The sequence below is a fragment of the Mesoplodon mirus genome (genome assembly GCF_964341445.2).
Source record: "Mesoplodon mirus genome assembly, chromosome: 5".
In the NCBI taxonomy this organism is placed as follows: domain Eukaryota; kingdom Metazoa; phylum Chordata; class Mammalia; order Artiodactyla; family Ziphiidae; genus Mesoplodon; species Mesoplodon mirus.
In genome coordinates this window covers 100,481,729-100,501,761 of record NC_138980.1, presented here as the reverse complement: position 1 = coordinate 100,501,761, position 20,033 = coordinate 100,481,729, and the positions used below count along the sequence as shown (strand labels likewise).

At 38.9% G+C, this 20,033-nt stretch overlaps 1 protein-coding gene across 1 annotated transcript in view; it reads right to left on the bottom strand.

Annotated features, from left to right (window-relative positions):
* Positions 1–3,071: 3,071 nt before the first annotated feature.
* LOC309805387 (uncharacterized protein) overlaps positions 3,072–20,033 on the bottom strand; it is a gene marked incomplete at both ends in the record, with an annotated part of 111,545 nt that continues 94,583 nt past the window's right edge. The window contains 5 exons of the mRNA XM_082623304.1: positions 3,072–3,171; positions 5,115–5,250; positions 13,487–13,673; positions 15,424–15,466; positions 17,243–17,400. Of these exons, the coding sequence (XP_082479430.1) occupies positions 3,072–3,171; positions 5,115–5,250; positions 13,487–13,673; positions 15,424–15,466; positions 17,243–17,400 (624 nt within the window). The remainder of the gene's footprint in view (positions 3,172–5,114; positions 5,251–13,486; positions 13,674–15,423; positions 15,467–17,242; positions 17,401–20,033) is intronic.

The following is a 20,033-nucleotide window of genomic DNA, read 5'->3' as shown; positions in this document are numbered from 1 at the left end:
TAAGAAGTTGGGCTAAGAGAGTTTTGACAACTGCAGGCCAGTCTTTGGGGTTCTAAATAGGCAATATTATGCTGCTTATAACCCAGAACGCCTGAAACTATATTTGGTCCTCTCTTTTAAAGCCACATAAGAAGGAAACCTTGATGGAACTCTCCTCCATCCTCTCCACCTTCAGCTAGTGAGGTGAAGGGGACAAGATATGTTTCTTCTGGAGCTGTCCACAGAGATGGGAAGTCTGTATATAACTAGCTGACAGTGCTTGCTAATGATATTGATAATCATATTGAGAGTTCACTGGGGCTGCTCACTGTTACAGTGCTTTTCATACATTGTTCATTTAATTCTCATAGACATGTGACACACACTGTAATTATCTCCATTTTTAGATGAGGAAACTAAAGCAGGGAGAGTTAAAGTAACATGCCCAAGGTCACAGCCAGGAAGTGACAGGGTAAGAATTTGAACTCAGGCCATCTGGCTATAGAGTGCATGCTTTGAACAATGTTTTCTGCCTCTCCTGAATAGTAGCACACTGCTGGCAACTAGCGCTTCACCCATAGTAGGTGCTCAATGAACATTTATTGACTAACTGACTATTGGGCTCATGGGGAGCTCTCCTTGATTTGCCAAAAGGTGGGCTAACCCTAAAATGTGCAGTCAGATAGTGTTTATGTAGAAGGCTGGCCCTGTACTTTTCGCTCCCTAGTATTCCTACTGGGGATGGAAATCTTGTGGATCTTGGGAAATGTTTTTAATCTTAGAACTAAAAAGTTCTTTGGGGGTCATATATCCCTTAAAAATCATATAAAACCTCAGAACCCTCTCCACATTAAAATGCTCACACGAAGGCTTCCCTGGTGGCACAGTGGTTCAGAGTCCGCCTGCCGATGCAGGGGACACGGGTTCGTGCCCCGTTCCGGGAAGATCCCACATGCCGCGGAGCGGCTGGGCCTGTGAGCCATGGCTGCTGAGGCTGCACGTCCGGAGCCTGTGCTCCGCAACGGGAGAGGCCGCAACAGTGAGAGGCCCGTGTACCGCAAAAAAAAAAAAAAAAAAAAAAAAAACAAAACCTCACACAAAATTTTTTATTTAATATGTCTGGGATTGTTTAGATCTCTAGAACCTTCCAGGAATAACTACAGTAGTTTTTGAGGAGTGGCTCTGAACTTGGAATGTTGATACCTTTCACTTTCAAGTGAGTTACATGAGTGCTTAATTCAGGAAAAACTGTATTCACCTTTTACTGAGGTAGTCACTTTTGTTTTCCTTCATCAGGGGAAAGCTCCATGCCAGCGTTACAGTTGGCTGTGGTCACTAGCCTGCTGCCTGATAACAGCACAGTTTGTATATTCTTTGATGGGGCTCCAGAAAGGCGGAGTGCTCTGCTGGGGAGCAGATGTGTGAGCTCCAGGTTTCTGACATGAACACTACTATCAGTAATGCCCCTGCTGAAAGTCCTCATTATTATCATGACAAATACTGGAGAACAAAGGGACCATTGTCAGAACAGAGGGCTATCTGTTATTGTTAATTGAATATTTTTGATTATGGTATTAAGTTGGTTAGAGTACTACAGCATGCCTTTAAGGGCATGAGTTCATTTAGGCAGCTTCTCTTAATATGGGAACTAAGTTTCACATGCTTACACACTCACAAGCCTCCTTTATCTGAAGTGTGGTGAAGGACAGCTGCAAAGTGTAACCTTCTAGATAAAGAGTTCAGTCTTTTGGGTGGGGGATGGAGGTGAAGAATGTAGGAAAAATAGCATGAGTTTTTATATCTTTTTTATATTTAAGAGTCTCTGGAAAAGGCTATGATTTGAATTAACATGAAGGCCTTCCATGAGACTGTAGAAATATAAACATGATTTATTGCTGGAATCAATGTTTTTCAGTTCTCAGCGAAAGACTAGAAGTATTCAACAAGTTTGGGGAGTGAGTAGCTGCATTATTTCTATTAAACCCCACCACATCCTTGGGCACACTGAGGGGCTGTAGGATGAGTGGAAACAATGCTGGATAGAGGGATGAATATCTGAATTCAGCTCCAGGCTTCAGCTCCAGTTCAACCTTTGTGATCTTCAAGAGGCAATTACCTCTCTGAGCCTCAGCCACAAAGAAGAGAGGTTAAGCTGTAAGGTCCTTGTGAGTTCCGAAATATTTTGACAAATTTTCAAGTTTTTATTATTGTCATAAGTTGCTCCAGAGCACTTGAATCTGTGCTCTGAAAGCTGTGTTCCATGTTCCATTAGTGAGGGCATGGGACTTCTGAGTGCATCACAACGTCTTGGATACACATTGGGATTGTTCCACTGAGAAATGAAGTCAATGCTTGGAATTCACTTTTGAATTTCTCTGAATTTTACTTTCAGGATTAAGAACAGAACATTCTTGATTTATTTTGTTTTCCCTTTTCAGTGTGATAGATATTCAGACAATAATTCAGGTAATAATAAGACCCATGCCTCTGAGTTTTCTCCCCTAAATTCAGTCTAATTATTTCCTTATTTTATTTTTATAACAATAATTGTTATTATTTTCTTTCATCTGGGAAATTTTGGGAGGCACTTGGGCCAGTTGATTTTAAGATGACCTTTGTTTAGCTGAATTATTTACTCATCATTTAAGCCACTTAATTTCCATGATCTTAAATTTCCCAAATATCAGCTTCCCACATCATGACCTAGAGACATTCTAGGAAACCTACAGCCAAAGAACAGAGTGGAACATTTAGTAAAGAATATAAAAGAAAGAATAAAATAAATTAACTTTTCTTGTGTTATATCCTTTCAAAAAGCCAGGGATATGGGGCATACTATATTTTGATGCTAACACGTACAGCCCATGGGGGGAAAATATAGAGGTCTTAATGATGTTGATATAAGTTATTTGAGTGTCACATGAGATTTTGGTGTTTTGGTTCAGAATCAAAATTATAATCTTATCACAAAATTTTAATATATTGGAGGAACATTCATTTGAAAAGCTATATAGTGATAAATGTTTTTGTTTCTTCCCACAACTAGCTGGTGGTGATTTTGTGGATCCTTTCTCTTAAGATTAGGGTTTCCGTCACATTCTTGTCTCCTCTAGAGGTCGATTCATGAAGTCTTCAATAGCCTGATGCAAAGGAAGCCATTTTTTGATAGACATTTTCAGAGCTGTAATCCAGCTGCAGAAATAACAGCACAGGGACAGGTCATTAAAAAATTGTTGGACTCTAGGGAGATGAAATGTTACAAAATCTTTTAATTTATCTTGTAAATGTTTCTCTTTGTTATTTAGTTCAAAATTAATATAGTAAACCATGATCCTTAGGTTTTGGATTGAACAAAAAGGTAAAACACCAAAAGAGAAATATGCAATGGTAGCTATGATTTAAACCCATGTTAATGTAAATAATAGGGCCAGAAGAGGGTACAATGTTAGTAAATAGTGATTAACGCAGTTATAGGATTTTAAAATTATTACTAGTATTTTTCTGTTTCTATTTAAAGTTTAGTTGATCAAATGTATAGTAATCAAATATTGCCATTAGGGCCAAATACTTCTTTGTCACATTCTTGAAACCACAGCAAACACTCCAGTTAACTCTCCTCTCTCTTCCTCTCTGTTCCTTTCATTTTCTTGGATGATGTTTTATAAAATGTGCCCATATAATGTTTATTCTAAGGGTGGTTAATAGGTGTTATTTTTTTAAAGTAGTTTAAGTCAGATAAGCTTAGGTAGTGGGAGTTAAGGGGAGTTAACCAGGATTCCTTCCAGCAGTGTGTCTCAGAAACACTGAGTTAATATACTTTGTGATTCTCTGAGAGGGGAATATGATTTGTATCATTTCCTAAACTTATTTCATTATTTTTGGGGAGTGGGCTATCTTGTGGAACCAGAGTTCCACAAACCACAATTTGTGAAACTCTTGCTCTTTTAAATATTTCTCTAATGACTTAATATTGTTTCCTCTTAATAGTATCCACTCATGGATTTGGCAGTGAGATCCAACTATTCAACTTCCTCTCTTAGAGAAGCCAGTAAATTTTACAGATAGGAGTTAACTCTCTTTCATTGACCCCTTTTCTACAATAATATGCCAGCTGGAGCCTCACCTTCAAGGGACCATCTTTATCTGCCACCAGATTATACAGCACAGTCTGAGGAAGAAGATCTTGGCAAGTATCTAGCAATTCTATATTCATTATCCTCCCACTCTAGCCCATGCTTAGGAGTGAGTGGAGCAAGGAAGGTTACGTAATGAGGGAAGGCCTAGGAAATCCTTTTCCCTTCTCCAAATGGTCACTTGCTGGAGATTACTGAAATTCTACTTTTGGAGTTTTATTTCTTTGGGTTGAAACAGTGAATTTGATTCTTGAAAATGGCCCTGGGAGTTTTACCATGTCCTTTGTTTTAATAAATCACTGTAAATTTCTTTATTAGATCCTTTTTATCTAGATAGTTGGAAGAAAGTGTCTGGATGGTCACCAAGCAGTTGAGGATAGGAATGGGAGATGTAGGACATTGGATTTCCTGGGGGTTGGAGTTAGGTCAGGGAGACTTGAGAAATGAAGGAGGATACTCTAGGTACTTCCTCTGTTTCATGGTTTTGTCTCTGTTAACTTTACTGCTGGGTTTTTTTCAGAATCTTTATGAAACCGGTACCCATTTGTACATGCCAAGTTGGATACTAAACATACAATTTAGATGGATAAGTCCTATGCCCTTCGATGGCTTATAACAAAACCAAACAACTGTCCAGATGGACATATCTATAAGAGTTACGTGAAAGGTGGTGAAACAACAAACCTGTGAATTAATAAATTACAGTATTTACGGGTTACAGTGTTAGTGGATTTTTTATGTTGAAACCTGAGTCAGCCACTACCTTGGGAAGAACTATGGACTCCTTTTTCATTTGAAAAAAAAATACTTCTAGAATAGTCATCTTCTATGCATTGAAAGAAAAAAAAATCTTGGGGAACATTAATTATAGGGACTATGCAAAGAAAGGGAGATATTTAATTGAAGATGTGGAGTTGAAGTTGGAAAATAAGGATAAGGGTTTGCTTAGAAGGCTCCTGTCAGGACTGATAAAGAAGAAGAAATACGTAGACCTTGACTTACCGTTGGTTTTCAGTCTCATTTTCTGCACAGAAATAGAAAGTCTTGAATTCTTCAGATGGAGGTTTGAGTTCAATTACTGATTGCTTGAAGCTAAGGGTCTGCTCATTCACCGTATATCCTTGTAGATAAAGGCCACCTACAGAGGGTGAAAGGAAAAAAGCAAGTGAGGAGAATAGGGAAAGAGTAAGATGGAGAAAAAGTCTGAAAAGGTGTCAAGAAAATTTTATATCTGAAGGAACCTCTAGTCCAGATGTCTTGTTTTACAGATGAAGAAATGAGGCTCCAAAAGAATATATATTGATAACTTAGGTCATCCACTAATAATTAATGGCAAGACTGGTAACAAAGTTTGGATTTCCTGTTTTTCATTTCTACAGTGTTCTCATGACATGTTCAATATTTAGCTTTTTGTTACTGTGGGCCTAAAGTAGTTTCTTTAGGCTACTTCTTTTAGTGTGTCCCTGGAGGACACATTTTGAAATACATTTTTCGGTATCAAGTATTGACACCTACAATATTACATTAGAGGAAAAATTAAATAGTATTTGTTTGGGCAGAACCATTAAGACATCCTGAGGAGTTATGAAGATGGCCAGAGGTTTCTACAACCAACATAGATTCTCACCTTCTTTGTGCATATGCAAAGCACATTTAAAATATGAACCCACAGGGTGATATGAGGGCGCCAACTTGAATTAAAATGAGAATAAATGACTGGTTTTAAAAGATAATTTCTTCCCCCATGGTCCTTTGAATCTATGTTAGTGGTTATATATTGCTTGGCCAGAATTCTGTTTACATTGTTTAGGGGTTGGGGTGCAGGGAGAAGACATCAGTCTAGGAGAAGGTGCCGAAAAATCAACACTTGTGTGTTCCTTATGGTGTCTTGATGCTCTGAGGTAACCTGAATCTCATGCAGATACTCTAGGTAACGTCATTAATAGTGATGATTAGATTTTTAGATCTCTTTCTTGTACTTGCTAACTCTTATTATTCTCGCTCCCCAACCTCCCACTGTCCCCACCCCAGGAGCCACTTTACTGCACTATACTAACATAGAAAATGCCAGAATACGACTGGGATTTTTGCTACTCTATGGGATAAGTATTCTATACTGGTATGGTAATAAGGGACTGTGAAAGGAAAATGTGGCTCATTTTTGTTTTTCTTGGGCTACACTTGATAACAATATACACTGTCAGGAAGTCATAAATTTTTCTTTTTAGACAGAATGAGTGGCTTTTGGACTTTAAAAATTCTTTACTCTATAGAGGGGGTTTAGTTGCACTATTAATTCTTTAAAATTTTTCATTTAAAAAGAGTCCATTTTAGAAACTAACTTCTAGGAAAGCATTCACTTTAGAAATGGTTAAAATTTTTTCTTTTAGTAGGCTCCAGTAAAATGGTGTTTACCAAAATCAGAGAGTGACTTCTTTCTTTGAGCTAGACAGATAAAAAACAACTGTTTTCAGATAATATTTACACAGCATAATATTCATCCATTTAAAGTGTACAATCACTGATTCTTAGTTTGTTTATAAAGTTGTGCAACCACCACCATAATCTACCTTTGGAACATTTTCATCGTCTCAGAAAGAAACTCCATACCCATTAGCAGTCACTGCCCATCTGCTTCCCCATCCTAAGCCTAGGCAATCTTAACCAACTATCTGTCTCTATAGATTTGTTTTTCCTGGGACACTTAATATAAGTGGAATTATACAATATGTGATCTTTTGTGACTGGCTTATTTCACTTAGCATAAAGTTTTCAGGGTTCATTCATGTTGTATTATGTACTAGCACTTCATTTATTTTTATTGCTGAAATTTCATTGTATGGATATAGCATATTTGATTTATCCATTCGTTAGTTTGGACATTTGAGTTTTCTTCAATTTTTTGGCTATTATGTATAACATCGCGATGTTCGCCTGCAAGTTTTTGCATAGGTGTATGTTTTGGGGGTATATACTAGATGTAGAATAAGCAACATGTTAGATGTTTCAGGACTATAGGATACCTAAGGACTTATCTGAGGGCTATTTTGCTGTCTTAATTCTCTGCTCCAAACAACAGTATACACCATTTATATTATGTACTGGTTTTTGACTTCTTCCTGCTTGCAAATTTCCTTTTCTCATATGTCTGAACAGATAAGAATACCTTCCTCCATTCCTACCCATTTTGAGAATAGATAGAAAGTTATGCCCAAAAGGTGTCTGCTACAAACAGGAAAGTTTCTGACACCTCTCCCAACCAATTATAGGGTAGAAATGATTAGCAGTAAAGTCATCCAATTATAACCCCATTACCTCATTTCAAGTGACCTCATTGGGCTGGTCTCTGTCTGTCATTAGGTGGCAGCAATAAATAGCAAGCTGGCACAGTGTTTGGATAGATATTTCTCACAAGAACTATCCATTTGTTGCAATAATGTAAGATATATCTGAGAAGCACATACAGACCTTGATGTGATTTGTTTAAGAATAATAGTTAACAATCACGATTTGTTACTTCCAGCTCTTGCTGGAGAGAGATAAAAGGAAAAAAATTATCAAGTATACTGTGAATGACAAGGGGCTTCAGGCCTATGAAGAGGCACTTGACTGACAGGCTTCTGGAATAATCACAGTGGCTTTTTAATATTAGCAGGCATAGGCCAGCCAGTAATACATATTGTTAAAGTACTAGCACCTTCCGTAACGGTGAGAAAAGACTTCAGGGACCTAACTGACTGGGGCTATTTCTCTGACTCCCAAAATATATATTTGAGGCATATTTAGCTGAAAGTAAAATGTGGGACTAGCATCTCATAGGGTTTTTACAGGACATCAGGGCTGTGTTGCTTCTCGTGGCTTTTGCTCTTTCCCCTCCTTTCACTGTTATCTTTCCCTGCCTCCTCTTTGTTGTCCTCACTATTCTCTCAGCATCACAGGTGACTGTCACAAGAACTAAGTCATGCCCCAAATACTACAGATACCTTCAGAAATAAGAAGTATCATATGATGTGTTCCAGGTCTCTAAAAAAGAACATAAATCAATGTAGTAAAATGAATAATAAAATAAATGAAAATAAAACAGTAAAGTAACCGAGATGCTGCAGCCAGGGGACCATGTCTCTGAAGTGGTGAACGTAGAAGGCTGAGTCTTAATAACAACGCAAATAATATGACAGGCATATTACAAAGATAATAGAAAGGAAAGAAGAACCTTCTTTAAATATTCTGTTTCTAATATTCTGAAGGAAAACTGACTGTGTGAACCAGGATATATGCAGAGATGGAGTTTTTGTACTTTAGTATTTTTCCACCTTTTTTGGCTGTGATATAAAGATGCAATAAATACAGACCTCTACATGTTTTAATACAATTAAACCAAAAATTTTGTGAAACATTGTGAGGTATCATATTTTTTATGCAATTAAATCCTATGCTATTGTTTTCGTTTGTTTGTTTGTTTTGTTTTTTTTGCAGTACATGGACCTCTCACTGTTGTGGCCTCTCCCATTTCGGAGCACAGGCTCCGGACGCGCAGGTTCAGCGGCCATGGCTCACGGGCCCAGCCGCTCTGCGGCATGTGGGATCTTCCCGGACCGAGGCACGAACACGTGTCCCCTGAATTGGCAGGCGGACTCTCAACCACTGTGCCACCAGGCAGGCCCCCTATGCTATTGTTTTTTAAATACTGGTCACAATTTTACTACATTGATTGTATGACACAGTAACAGGGTCAAAACCTTCAGTTTGATAAATACTGCTATAAATGGTAATCAAGGCCTGCTTCAAGGTTATGACCTTCACAGGGCCGGAGAACTAGGAACCAAACCAGGGTGGGATGTGCAAGAGCCAAGCAGAGCTTGAACAATATAAGTAAAGAACGAACTATAGATCAGACCAGCACAAAGGTCATTTACTTAGTGTCACCTAGAAGAAAATGAGCATTAGAACCCTGTATAATCTTTTTTTTGTATAATCTTTATTAATATAATAATGATTCATATTCCATGCATATAAAATGATTAAGTTAAACTAAACATATTAGTGCGTGTAGTGTTCCTGGTGCAGCATGGTTTCAGCCATTCTCACTAAATTTCTTTGCTGTCCTCACAACTCCTTTGGTTGTTGGACTGAGTGGACCCTGGCTATTGCAGTCAGTGTGCTCTTGTCCAGAGTGCAGAGACCAGACACACAACATTACTGACCGAGTACTGCTTTTAGAAGACTAATTTCTGTCAGGGAGTGCTACACAGAGCATGGTGGCTAAGAGTTTGGGCATAGGATTTCAATAGCATTTGTTCAGAGTTTGTCTCTGTCACTTAATAGCTGGTTAACCAGTGGTGTGCTAGTTAACTTCTCCAAGCTTTAGTTTCTCACTTATAATGGGACAATAACTGTGGATGTTTTGCAAATATTAGTTTTAGATAAAGAACATGAAGTGCTTATCCAAGTCCTGGACACATAGGAAGCATTCAATAGCACATGCTAACTTTCCCATTCCAATACAGTTGAGCAGTATGATCCAGTCCTCTGGAAAAAAAAAATATGGTTCACCAGGGCAGTGACTTTTTGTGGACAGTGGAGAGGGGCATATTTATTTGGGGAATTTTCCACAGGAAATTTGGATTTGCCTCGATCCTATCTTGAGTTTCATTATGCAGGACCACTGGCTGTGAGCCTCAGGTCATGATCTGAGTTAAGATGTATAAGAAGATTGAAAAGGACTCTTAGAAAAAGGATGTAAACCTCAATTTAAAATTCAAGTCTAGGGAAGGGTAAAGAACTTCAGAAGAATCCCTGCACAGCCACCTTAATGCTGAAGAAGGGTTAGCAGCAGATTAACCCTGGGGGAGCTTCCAGCTGCACCCAGCAGCTGTCAGGGTGGCAGTGGGGAGGCGGTGGCAATAAAGTACACCTTCTGGAACAAGGTGCACGCTCAGGCATCTTTTATTCAAGGAAGAGTAGAGTCATGTAAAAACAGAAATCACAGGCCTCTATTTTAGAACCTGGCCTAGATATAAAAATTCTGTTGGAATTTCAGTAAGGAACATGTTCTTTTAATTCATATTTGAAATAATTTGGGCTAGAAATTAAGGACCTATGAAGATAGGATATTCAAGAAGTAAGACTGGGAGCTTCCCTGGTGGTGCAGTGGTTAAGAATCCGCAATGCAGGGGACACGGGTTCGAGCACTGGTCTGGGAAGATCCCACATGCCGTGGAGCAATTAAGCCCATGCACCACAACTGCTGAGCCTGCGCTCTAGAGCCCGCGAGCCACAACTACTGAGCCTGTGTGCCACAACTACTGAAGCCTGCGCTCCTAGAGCCCGTGCTCTGCAACAAGAGAAGCCACTGCAATGAGAAGCCTGCGCACTGCAACGAAGAGTAGCCCCTGCTCACTGCAACTAGAGAAAGCCCGCGCACAGCAACAAAGACCCAATGCAGCCAAAAATAAATAAATAAAATTAAATTAAATTAAATTAAAAAGAAGTAAGGCTGGGAAAGAATGAATGGCTTTGAATTTATTTTTATTAGCCACAAAATAATATATTTTCATGAGAAAAATTTTAAAATAGATAGAAATTGGATAACTTCTTACAGCTGGAAAGAGTGTAATATAGCCAAAAGCCCAGGTATCTGGTGGCCTGAGTTCTGGTTTTGCCTTTGAATTGGCTTTGTAATCTTCTAATTTTTCTCCACTGTTAAATGAGGGTACAACAAACTACACTGCCCACGCTTCATGGGAATAGTGGCCAACTGAGTCAATTTGGTTGTTCACTCATTCATTTATTAAACATACATAATATAGAGTCATCTCTGAGTACATAATCCCTTAGAAGAGATAAATGGCCAACTAGAGATAAAATACAAAGTAGTGGGTGATAAGTGTCGCAAGATGGGTGAGTATGGAAGTTCGGAAAAGTGAGATGCTTTGTTTACCTAGGACCATCTGGGATTCCTTTCTAGCAGAGATGGCCAGCATTTGAATAAGCATTTGAAGGACAGGTAGAATCTGGACAACTTGTGTTGGGGAATCAGTAGGTAGAGAATGTTTCAGGGGAAGGAATTAACATAAGCAAAGACATGGGGTCAGAGAAAAGTCCAAGAGGTGGGGTGTGCTAAGCAAATAGAACATGACCATGTGTGCATGTAGAGTACAGGGTGCTTTAACACAGGAGTGGAAGAGAAAGCCAGAAAGAAGGGTTTGGGGATAAAGTAGAAGGCCCTAGAGTGCTCTGGATGCAACAAAGGACCATGGAAGTTTCTGGAAAGATGTGTGAAATAATAAGAACTGAATATAAAGAAGGCTTTCACATTTTCCCCCTTGTCTATTTTTCCTTTTGGCTAGTGTAACTTAGGCTGCCTAGGTTCAAATTCTATCTTCACTATTTACTAGCTAAGGGAACTTGGGCAAATGAGTTAACCTTGCTAAGCATCAGTTTCCAAACTTGTAGGTGGGCTAATAACCTATTTATAGGATTGTTGAAGAAATTAAATGAAATAATAAGTAAAAACACTTACTAGAGTGACCAGTACAAAATCTTTACCCACTAAAAGATAACTCTGTTATCTGCTTTTACTGTTATTATTTTTAGGCCATTTATTAGTAGCTGTTTCCCAGCTCTCCAACTAGGACTTTTCTAAGTAGGGCCTCCTTGGACCTTTCAGAATAAGGGAAGCCACTTAGTGGCTGTCATTACCATTTTAAACTCTTGGAATCAGTAGCAGTCCCTGGGTCCTACGGGTTTGGAAGCACTTGGTTAATGTTTAAGTTTGGAGTAATCTGAGCATTCAGTCCTAAACATTCACTTTCTACCTATGGAAACATTCTCTTGAAAATGAACTTCACTGATTTGTTAGTTATAATGGTTCAGACTTTCGCAGTGATATTTTATAATAAAAGTCCCAGTCCATGACTACTTTAGAGGTTTGTTTTGTTTATCTTCATTCTCATCCTGGAGTCAGGTCCTTAAAGCTGTGGATTTGGATTGCATAGGAACAGTCTGTTCTGTAAGTGCTTAGAGATGCTGGCTATTTCCTAATAGTTGAATAATATTCTGGGTCATGTTTTAATACTCTCAAAGTGGAAGGGTGAGTAAGTAAAAGAGAATCATTGTATTGCTCATCCTGAGTGATGAGAAAAGGACCATAGTGTGATGCTCAGTTTGTACCTCTTTCATACCCTTCCAAGAAGGTCAAAATGGTCACCAGATACCTCCTTCCCATTTGGCATGGCTATCTAGCTTAATTAAAGAAAGGCATTTATGCTAAAAGAAATTAAATGACTAAGATTCCAGGATCTTCATTACTGAAAATTTTTTAAGGATTATTCGTTTGGGAAAAAGTTCAACTGCAAATAAAACATCTGTAATCTATTTTGTCAAAAATTACAAGAAGGGGGCCTCCCTGGTGTCGCAGTGGTTGCGAGTCCGCCTGCCGATGCAGGGGACACGGGTTCGTGCCCCGGTCCGGGAAGATCCCACATGCCGCGGAGCGGCTAGGCCCGTGAGCCATGGCCGCTGAGCCTGCGCGTCCAGAGCCTGTGCTCCGCAACGGGAGAGGCCACAACAGTGAGAGGCCCGCATACCGCAAAAAAAAAAAAAAAAAAAAAAATTACAAGAAGGTAAATAATCTTGTAGAAATCATGCACAATTATTGTATTACTATATTATATTGTTTACATACTTATTTTGTATATATAGCTTTTAGCATATTAAAATATATATTATGTATAATATTTATATATAATTTAATAAATATATATACATTTTATAGAGAGAAAGCTTTTTGTGTGGAGTACTTTGTATGTAGAACTTATGTAACTCTAAATGGCAATCACTTCATTCAGTCTTCACAATAGTCCTGTGCAATAGATAGCTGTTTCCATTTTATGAATGATGAAACTAAGTTTTAGGAAGTTAAGTAACTTGCCTAAGGAAAATTGACAATTAATGTTCTTTTCATTACTCACTTGTCCAAGATTAGGGATACTACCAGAAAAGGGTAGAGTCACTAGCCAAGAAAACTACTGGCGTTGACTCTGAATGTCATCAGTGATAAAAAAAATGAAGGGGTTTAGTTTTTGTTTTTCCAGGCAGTAAAATCATGGGGTTAGGGGTGCAGGCTCTGGAGTTAGGTTGGCTGCATTTAGATCTCAGCTTCATTGCTTACTACACGCGATCTTGTCAAGTTGTGTAGACTTTCCAGTCAGTTTTCCTATCTGTAAAATGTGAATAATAATAGTATCCCTTCTCCAGATGATAACTGAACTAATTTACACAGCATAAAGTTTGGTAAAGTCTCTGTAAAGCTAAGATGTCATTACTATTATGACGGTAATTACTATTATTTCAGGTGAAAGTTGAGTCCATACCTGAGGCCTGGGTGGAGCGAATGCTAGCGTAGAAGTACAAGCAGCCATCCTTCAGGATGCAGTAGTGCTTGATCCACCTGTCTGTGCTTCTGTCAAGTTGGTGCAGAAGGCCCAGGCACTCTGGGCTTTTGATAGCCAGGGGCGGGAGGCTCCTGTTGTGCAGAGTAACGTCTTCCCAGACATGCTTCTGCAGATGTGACACAAAGGGATCAGCTGAGTGGCCATCCTGTGCCAATGGTCATTGACTCCCAGAGCCAATGACATCAGCACCAAGACTGACTTCAGAGAAGCTTCTGTCCTAAGTGATTCTATTGCTAAGGCAATCTGAATACTTGAGCAACAAGCCAGACAATCTGAATTTATCCATTGGCCATAGAGGATCTCTCCCTTTTCATGTCCATAGACATCCCTTCTCTTTGGCTTCTTTTCTATTGTGAGGAAATCAAAAGAATTATCAGTGATGTATAGAAAGGAAATGGAAATGGGCAGCTCAGCAAAGGCTATTGTTTAAAGGCCCTGTCTATAAGTGCTGGCCCCAATGTGTTATTCTACTCACCATTGGGATTGTCCTTCTAGCCCTGTTCCTGGTATGTCCACTGTGACTAATTGCAGCCCCTGGTTCATGCTTTATCTAGCTCTCCCATTTGTGCAAAGGAACAAGTTAAATGCCGCAGGCCAGATCAGGCCTTTGGCTCATATGGTCTGTGTTGTGGAAGGCCCATGATAAATCAAGATCCTCTACCCTGGAGGTCAGCCCTCGATCCATAGTCCTGAAGGAGTGGCAGACTTTTCCTGGGAACTTGACCTGAGGCAGGGGACATGGTGCTTCATCCCTTTATCAGAATGCCTTGCTGGGCACTGGCCAGTTTCTCTTCTTTATTTGGTTTCATTTTTGCTCTTTAGTTTTAACACAGCAGTGCGAAAGATTTCAGAATGCAGAGCTGGCTGAATTCTTTGCTGTGTAGTGGGAGCCTGCTGGGAGTTTGGGTATTCATTTTTCATTCTGCTGCAGACACCCTGAGTGCATGAGCAGAATAGATCCCTCTTAAAAATAGCGAGGCTCATTATGACGATGCACTGGAGAGACGGATGAGTGTGTTGAGCATTGTGTTCCAGGTAAAGTGAAACACAAGTCCTGCTGTTTATCATATGATGATGCTGGTGATTATTCTGAAAGTACAGTTACAGGGCACGGGGGTAGTACATTTAAGCTCAAGCAACCCAAATTTTCCTGAATGTACAAGAGCCAAAATATGTAGAGAAGATAATTGACAGTAAATACCTTTTTCTTGTATGCCATTTTGTGAGGAAATGAGCATATTTAAAGGAACTCTGTAACCTTATTAGAAATCATATCTGCAGCATAAACATGAAACAATTGAATATTGAAGCAGTTTCTTCCCTCTTGACCAGGTCATAGCTCAGAAAGAAGGGTATCAAATGACTTAGGGGCTGAAGTGATGACTCACCTGTAGATCTTACTAAGTTATCTATCAGTTTATAGGTCAAATCTAAATTAAAATTATATTACTTCAAGGCTAGGAATCATTTTCTAATAAGCTGCTTGGCCAACAGCACTATCCCAAGCTATCCCTGAGCCCTTGTTCTTAGGGAGTGAGAAAAAAACAGTAGCAGTGGTTTAACCTCATGGGGAACCACTGGGCTGTTCTGTGTCAAGGAGAAATTCCACCCCAGCTGGAACTACCCATTGAGCTCACCGAGAGGCATGTCATACAAACCGCTGAAAACAAAAAGAACAGCAGGAAAGCAAGCACCTCCATAAAATCTGAGTGGAAAATCCTGTTGACTGCAAATTCCAGCTTTTATCGCAGATATGAGAAGTCCCAGGGTAGACTGCATGACATCTAACTTGATCCTTTCCCCCTCAGAGAAGAAAAGCAGAATGAAGGCACAGGTAAACATCAAGGACACCTTACCTGGTGGACAGGATCGGCCGCTTTGTCCATTGCTTCAAGCCACCTGAAAGACAGAAAGATGAGAGGTGCTTTCCTTGGGGAGCTTGATAAGTGTCATTCAGAGGGCCTTGTTTTTCTCCCTGAAACCCATTGTTCAGACAGAAGAGTCCTGAGCCTCAGGTATATTTCATGGCTCTAAATTCATGGTTGATGAGCAACACATTCTTATAAAATTGGTGTTACTAGGTGGCAAAATCCCACACCCACCAGGGGTATTTAAAATAAATTTATTTTTATTCTTCTCCTTTACTATAGTTTAATTAGTGCCTAAGGGAAAATGTATTCATTGTTTTACTGAGGTATGTGAATTTAACATCAGCAGGGCTGATAACTGTAAGGCCCTGGCTATTAATATATGGAAAGACTGGTAAATAGCCACTGTTCTAAGCCACCTCCCCAAGTGTTCCTTAGACAAGGTGGCCACCTTTTGTGCACTGTTAATGTCCCTACTTGAGGACTGAACTTTTTTAGTCTTGTCTCCTTAGCCAGGTACCAGCCTATCTACCCCACCCCATCTTGCCAGTCTTTTCCAAGTTTCTTTTAAACCCCATAACTTCCAATCAAACCATCCTGCACGCTTTTTTCCCCAAAGCTTGATTTAATCCCTCTACACTTCTGTGTTCCATTTCTTCTTTTGTATGCATATCTGATGCTATACCACACCCTTCATAAACTCCTCCCTCACCCACACGTCTAGAGACCTTCTCTCCCCACCCTCAATTCCTATGCCACATTGTCTTTTCCTATAGCACGTCTAGATTTCTATTTTGCATTAAAAATCCTACCTTCTTGGTTCAGAGCTTTTTTGAAGGCAAGGATTGGTGCCTAATCACACTAATAGTTCTCAGAGATTTAAAAACAGTGTCTTGGACATATTAGCTATCCAATAAATATTTTGTCCCTGAATTGAAATACAATTAAGTTGCTATCAGCATGTTTCCCTGTTTGTCCTATAAAGAAACATGCATATGAATACACAATGTTCCACAAATAGAGACAGTATATTGTTTGCCTAAGAGGTTTCAGACCTAGGGCTCTCTTTAAAATTGGAGTCCAAATTCTCTTAAAGAGATATGGCATTCTTCTAAACACCGTTGACCCATTTTTTGTCATTGTCTCCCTCTCCCCCATTCTATCCCACCCATCACCCTAAAGTAGCAGTACTTACACAGCAGTTCTGAGTTGACTCACTGGATTGACCAATGATCTCCATTCCCTCAGAATGACACACTGAATAATGATCATAAGTTGCTGAACGCTTAGAGTTTGTAGGCTACCCTCTTAGAATGCCTTCATACTTCTACCCTCAGACTGGGTTGTACGCTTACAGACTGTCAACTGCATTAATTCCCCACAAAGCTATATTATTATTATTAATTTTGCTCATTTCACTGTAGTGTGTTAAATTGTAACCCAACTACATTATTTTCATTCCTCTGACTATCCATCCAATTAGCTTAAAATATATGAATCTGGTAACTTTTGGGGAAGCTAGATGTGAACTGTGGCAGTAGTGAGATTTTTTAGAAAATATAGAGATCTAAGGTAAATGAGTTAGGAGAAGATGCTTCTGTTCTTTGGAAATTCTGTTAGGAAAAAACTTGGCAGAAACATGAAAAACCAAACTTTTCATACGTAAGAAAAAGACAGTTTATTGACTCATGCTGTGAATTTGTTGTTCCCTTCCCTACTTCCAGTCCCAAGAATCTGTCAGATTGCTGTTGAAGAAGCATTCCCCCACCCAATGTGAAACTAGTAAGATAAAAGAATAATCAGTTACCTTTTCATTTCTTGGTTTGAGGTTGCGCAGAGGTAGAAAGTTCTATTTCCAGACTGAGGCACACAGTTAAACACAAATGGTTTTCCCAAGCTGCTATCAATGCCAATTTCTGCACCTTCTAATTTTATTACCTCTAGAGGTGGGCATTTTCCTTCATCCTGTAATTGATAAGAAGAGGTTCAGAATGGGCACTGCAATGAAGCAGATAAGGAAGAAAATGAGGGAGGAAAGGAGGACTAAAGTAACTTTTCTGAATTGATTGTTTGTTTTGTTCCAAAATGAAAATAAAACCAAAATGAGTTTTTGTAGATTATGTTCTCTGTGATATATTACATCAAACTCCAAATTTTCCACATCCCTTTTGAATAGCCTCTATTAATATGCATTTATTTATGTCAACTTGGGAGAGTATCATTAATCATTCATGCCCGTTTTTCCCATCAGAGAAAAGAACATCAAAAGAAATTGATGGGGCTTCCCTGGTGGCGCAGTGGTTGAGAGTCTGCCTGCCAATGCAGGGGACACGGGTTCGTGCCCCGGTCCGGGAAGATCCCACATGCCGCAGAACGGCTGGGCCCGTGAGCCATGGCCGCTGAGCCTGCGCGTCCGGAGCCTGTGCTCCACAATGGGAGAGGCCACAACAGTGAGAGGCCCGCGTACCGAAAAAAAAAAAAAAAAAAAAAAAAAGAAATTGATGTTACAAAATATATGTGTTTGGTAGTGGCATGAGATCTCTAGTTAGTAGCTATAATTAACATGATTCCATACTTATTGTGTGTCAGGCCCTCTTCTAATTTCTTTAAATCTATTAATTGATTTATCTTCACAAATGCTTATGAGGTAGTTTTATTATCTTTTTTTTTTTTTTACAAGTCAGGAAACTGCAGCATAGAGAGAATAAAGAACACTTTTCTATAAGTGTCAGTAGTTTGAAACATGTATGCAAAACTAAAATCAGTTTATAGGTAAATTTTTGCTATTTGTATTTATTTTACAATTATATGTCAAAATATCCTGTCCATTATTCATGTCTTTTCTAAAAACAGCTGTACTGAGGTAAAATTTACATACCATAAAGTCACTTATTGTACGTGTACAACTTAGTGACTTGTAGTGCATTTACAGAGCTGTGAAACCATTTCGACAATCTAGTTTTAGAACTCTTCCATCAACCTCCAAATTTCCTTTGAGTCTGTTTGCAATCAATTGCCACCCTTGCCCCTCCAATTACAGGCAATCACAGATCTATTTTCTGTCCCTATAAAGTTGCCATTTCTAGACATTTTGTATAAATAGAATCATACACTGTAGGGTCTTCTTTCATTTAGTGTAATGTTCTCAAGTTTCGTCCATGTTGTAGTTCTTATTAGTATGTCATTCCTTTTTATTGCTGAGCTATATTCTACTATATGCATATGCCTCTTTTAGTTTATCCATTCACAAGTTGATGGAGAGTTTTCTTTCCAGTTTTGGGCTATTTCAAATAATGCTGCTATGAAAATTTGTGTACAGGTCTTTGTGTGGACATATGGTTTCATTCTCTTTGGTAGATTACTAAGAGTGAAATTGATGGGCTGTATGGTAAGTTTAACTTTGTAAGAAACTGCCAAACTGTTTTCCAAAGTGGCTGTACCATTTTACATTTCCACCAGCAGTGTATGAATGTTCCAGATTTTCCACACCCTCACCAATACTCTGTATTGCTTGTCTTTTTGATAATAGCCATCCTACTGGGTGTATAGTGGTATCTCCTAGTGGTTTTAAGTTGCATATTTCTAATGACTGTTGATGCAGAACACCAACTAGCCCAGAGGTTCTTAAATCAATTTTAGGTGATGACTTCCTTTGAGATGCTGATGAAAACTATGGACGTCCCACCCCCACCAAAATACATAAATGTGTATGTGTGAATTTATACACATATACAAAAAATTTCTTGCAACTCACAGGTGGATATATACAAATACATGCCCCACTAAAAGTAATATCTCATAGTTGTACGGCACTTTAGTTTATAAAACATTTTTGTGGACCCTGTCTTTTTTACTCTTCACAACTACTCTATAAAGCAGGAAGCTAATGTTATCCCCATTTTCTAGAAGAAGAAACTGAGTTTCAATAAGATGCCCCAAGGTTACATAGACAGAAACAGAACTTAAGCACTGGTTTTCTGGCTCTATCTTCCACACTACGTCTCTCACATGTCTGGCTTCTTGGGCCATGGCTCTTAGAGTCAGCAGTTGAAAGCTATAGTATTTACGTTTTAGGAGACAGAATATTTCCTGGAGCCATGAGCTTTCCTGGAATATAGACAGAGATCTAAAATTTTGCTCTGTTCTAGTAAATATAAAGTAGCACATCTTATAATAATTGTATATGGCCAATAATAATGACATTAGAAACCAGAGGAATACATTTTCATTTGCTTTAATAGGGATAAAGAATTTGCATGCCTATAAAGAGTAGCTATTTTTCAGGAGCATCTTAAACTGCAAAAAGAAACGGGGAAACATAAATAAAGCCTGGAGATTTTATTCTATTAATAAGTGACAGGTGTGCTCATTTGCTAAGAGCAAATACTCAGTGGGTCTGCTATCCTTTGGACCCATTAGGCAGATAAGATGCTATAATATGTTTGTCTCTCTGTATCAGCACTATTAGGTAATTCTGAAACTACCAGTATTCTCCTTCATCCTTTGCTGTGGGACAGTGCAAAGGAATACACTCCTATGACATATGACACACAACCAAGAACAGTATCTGAAGTCACTTATGAGTCTCTTTGCCTCTG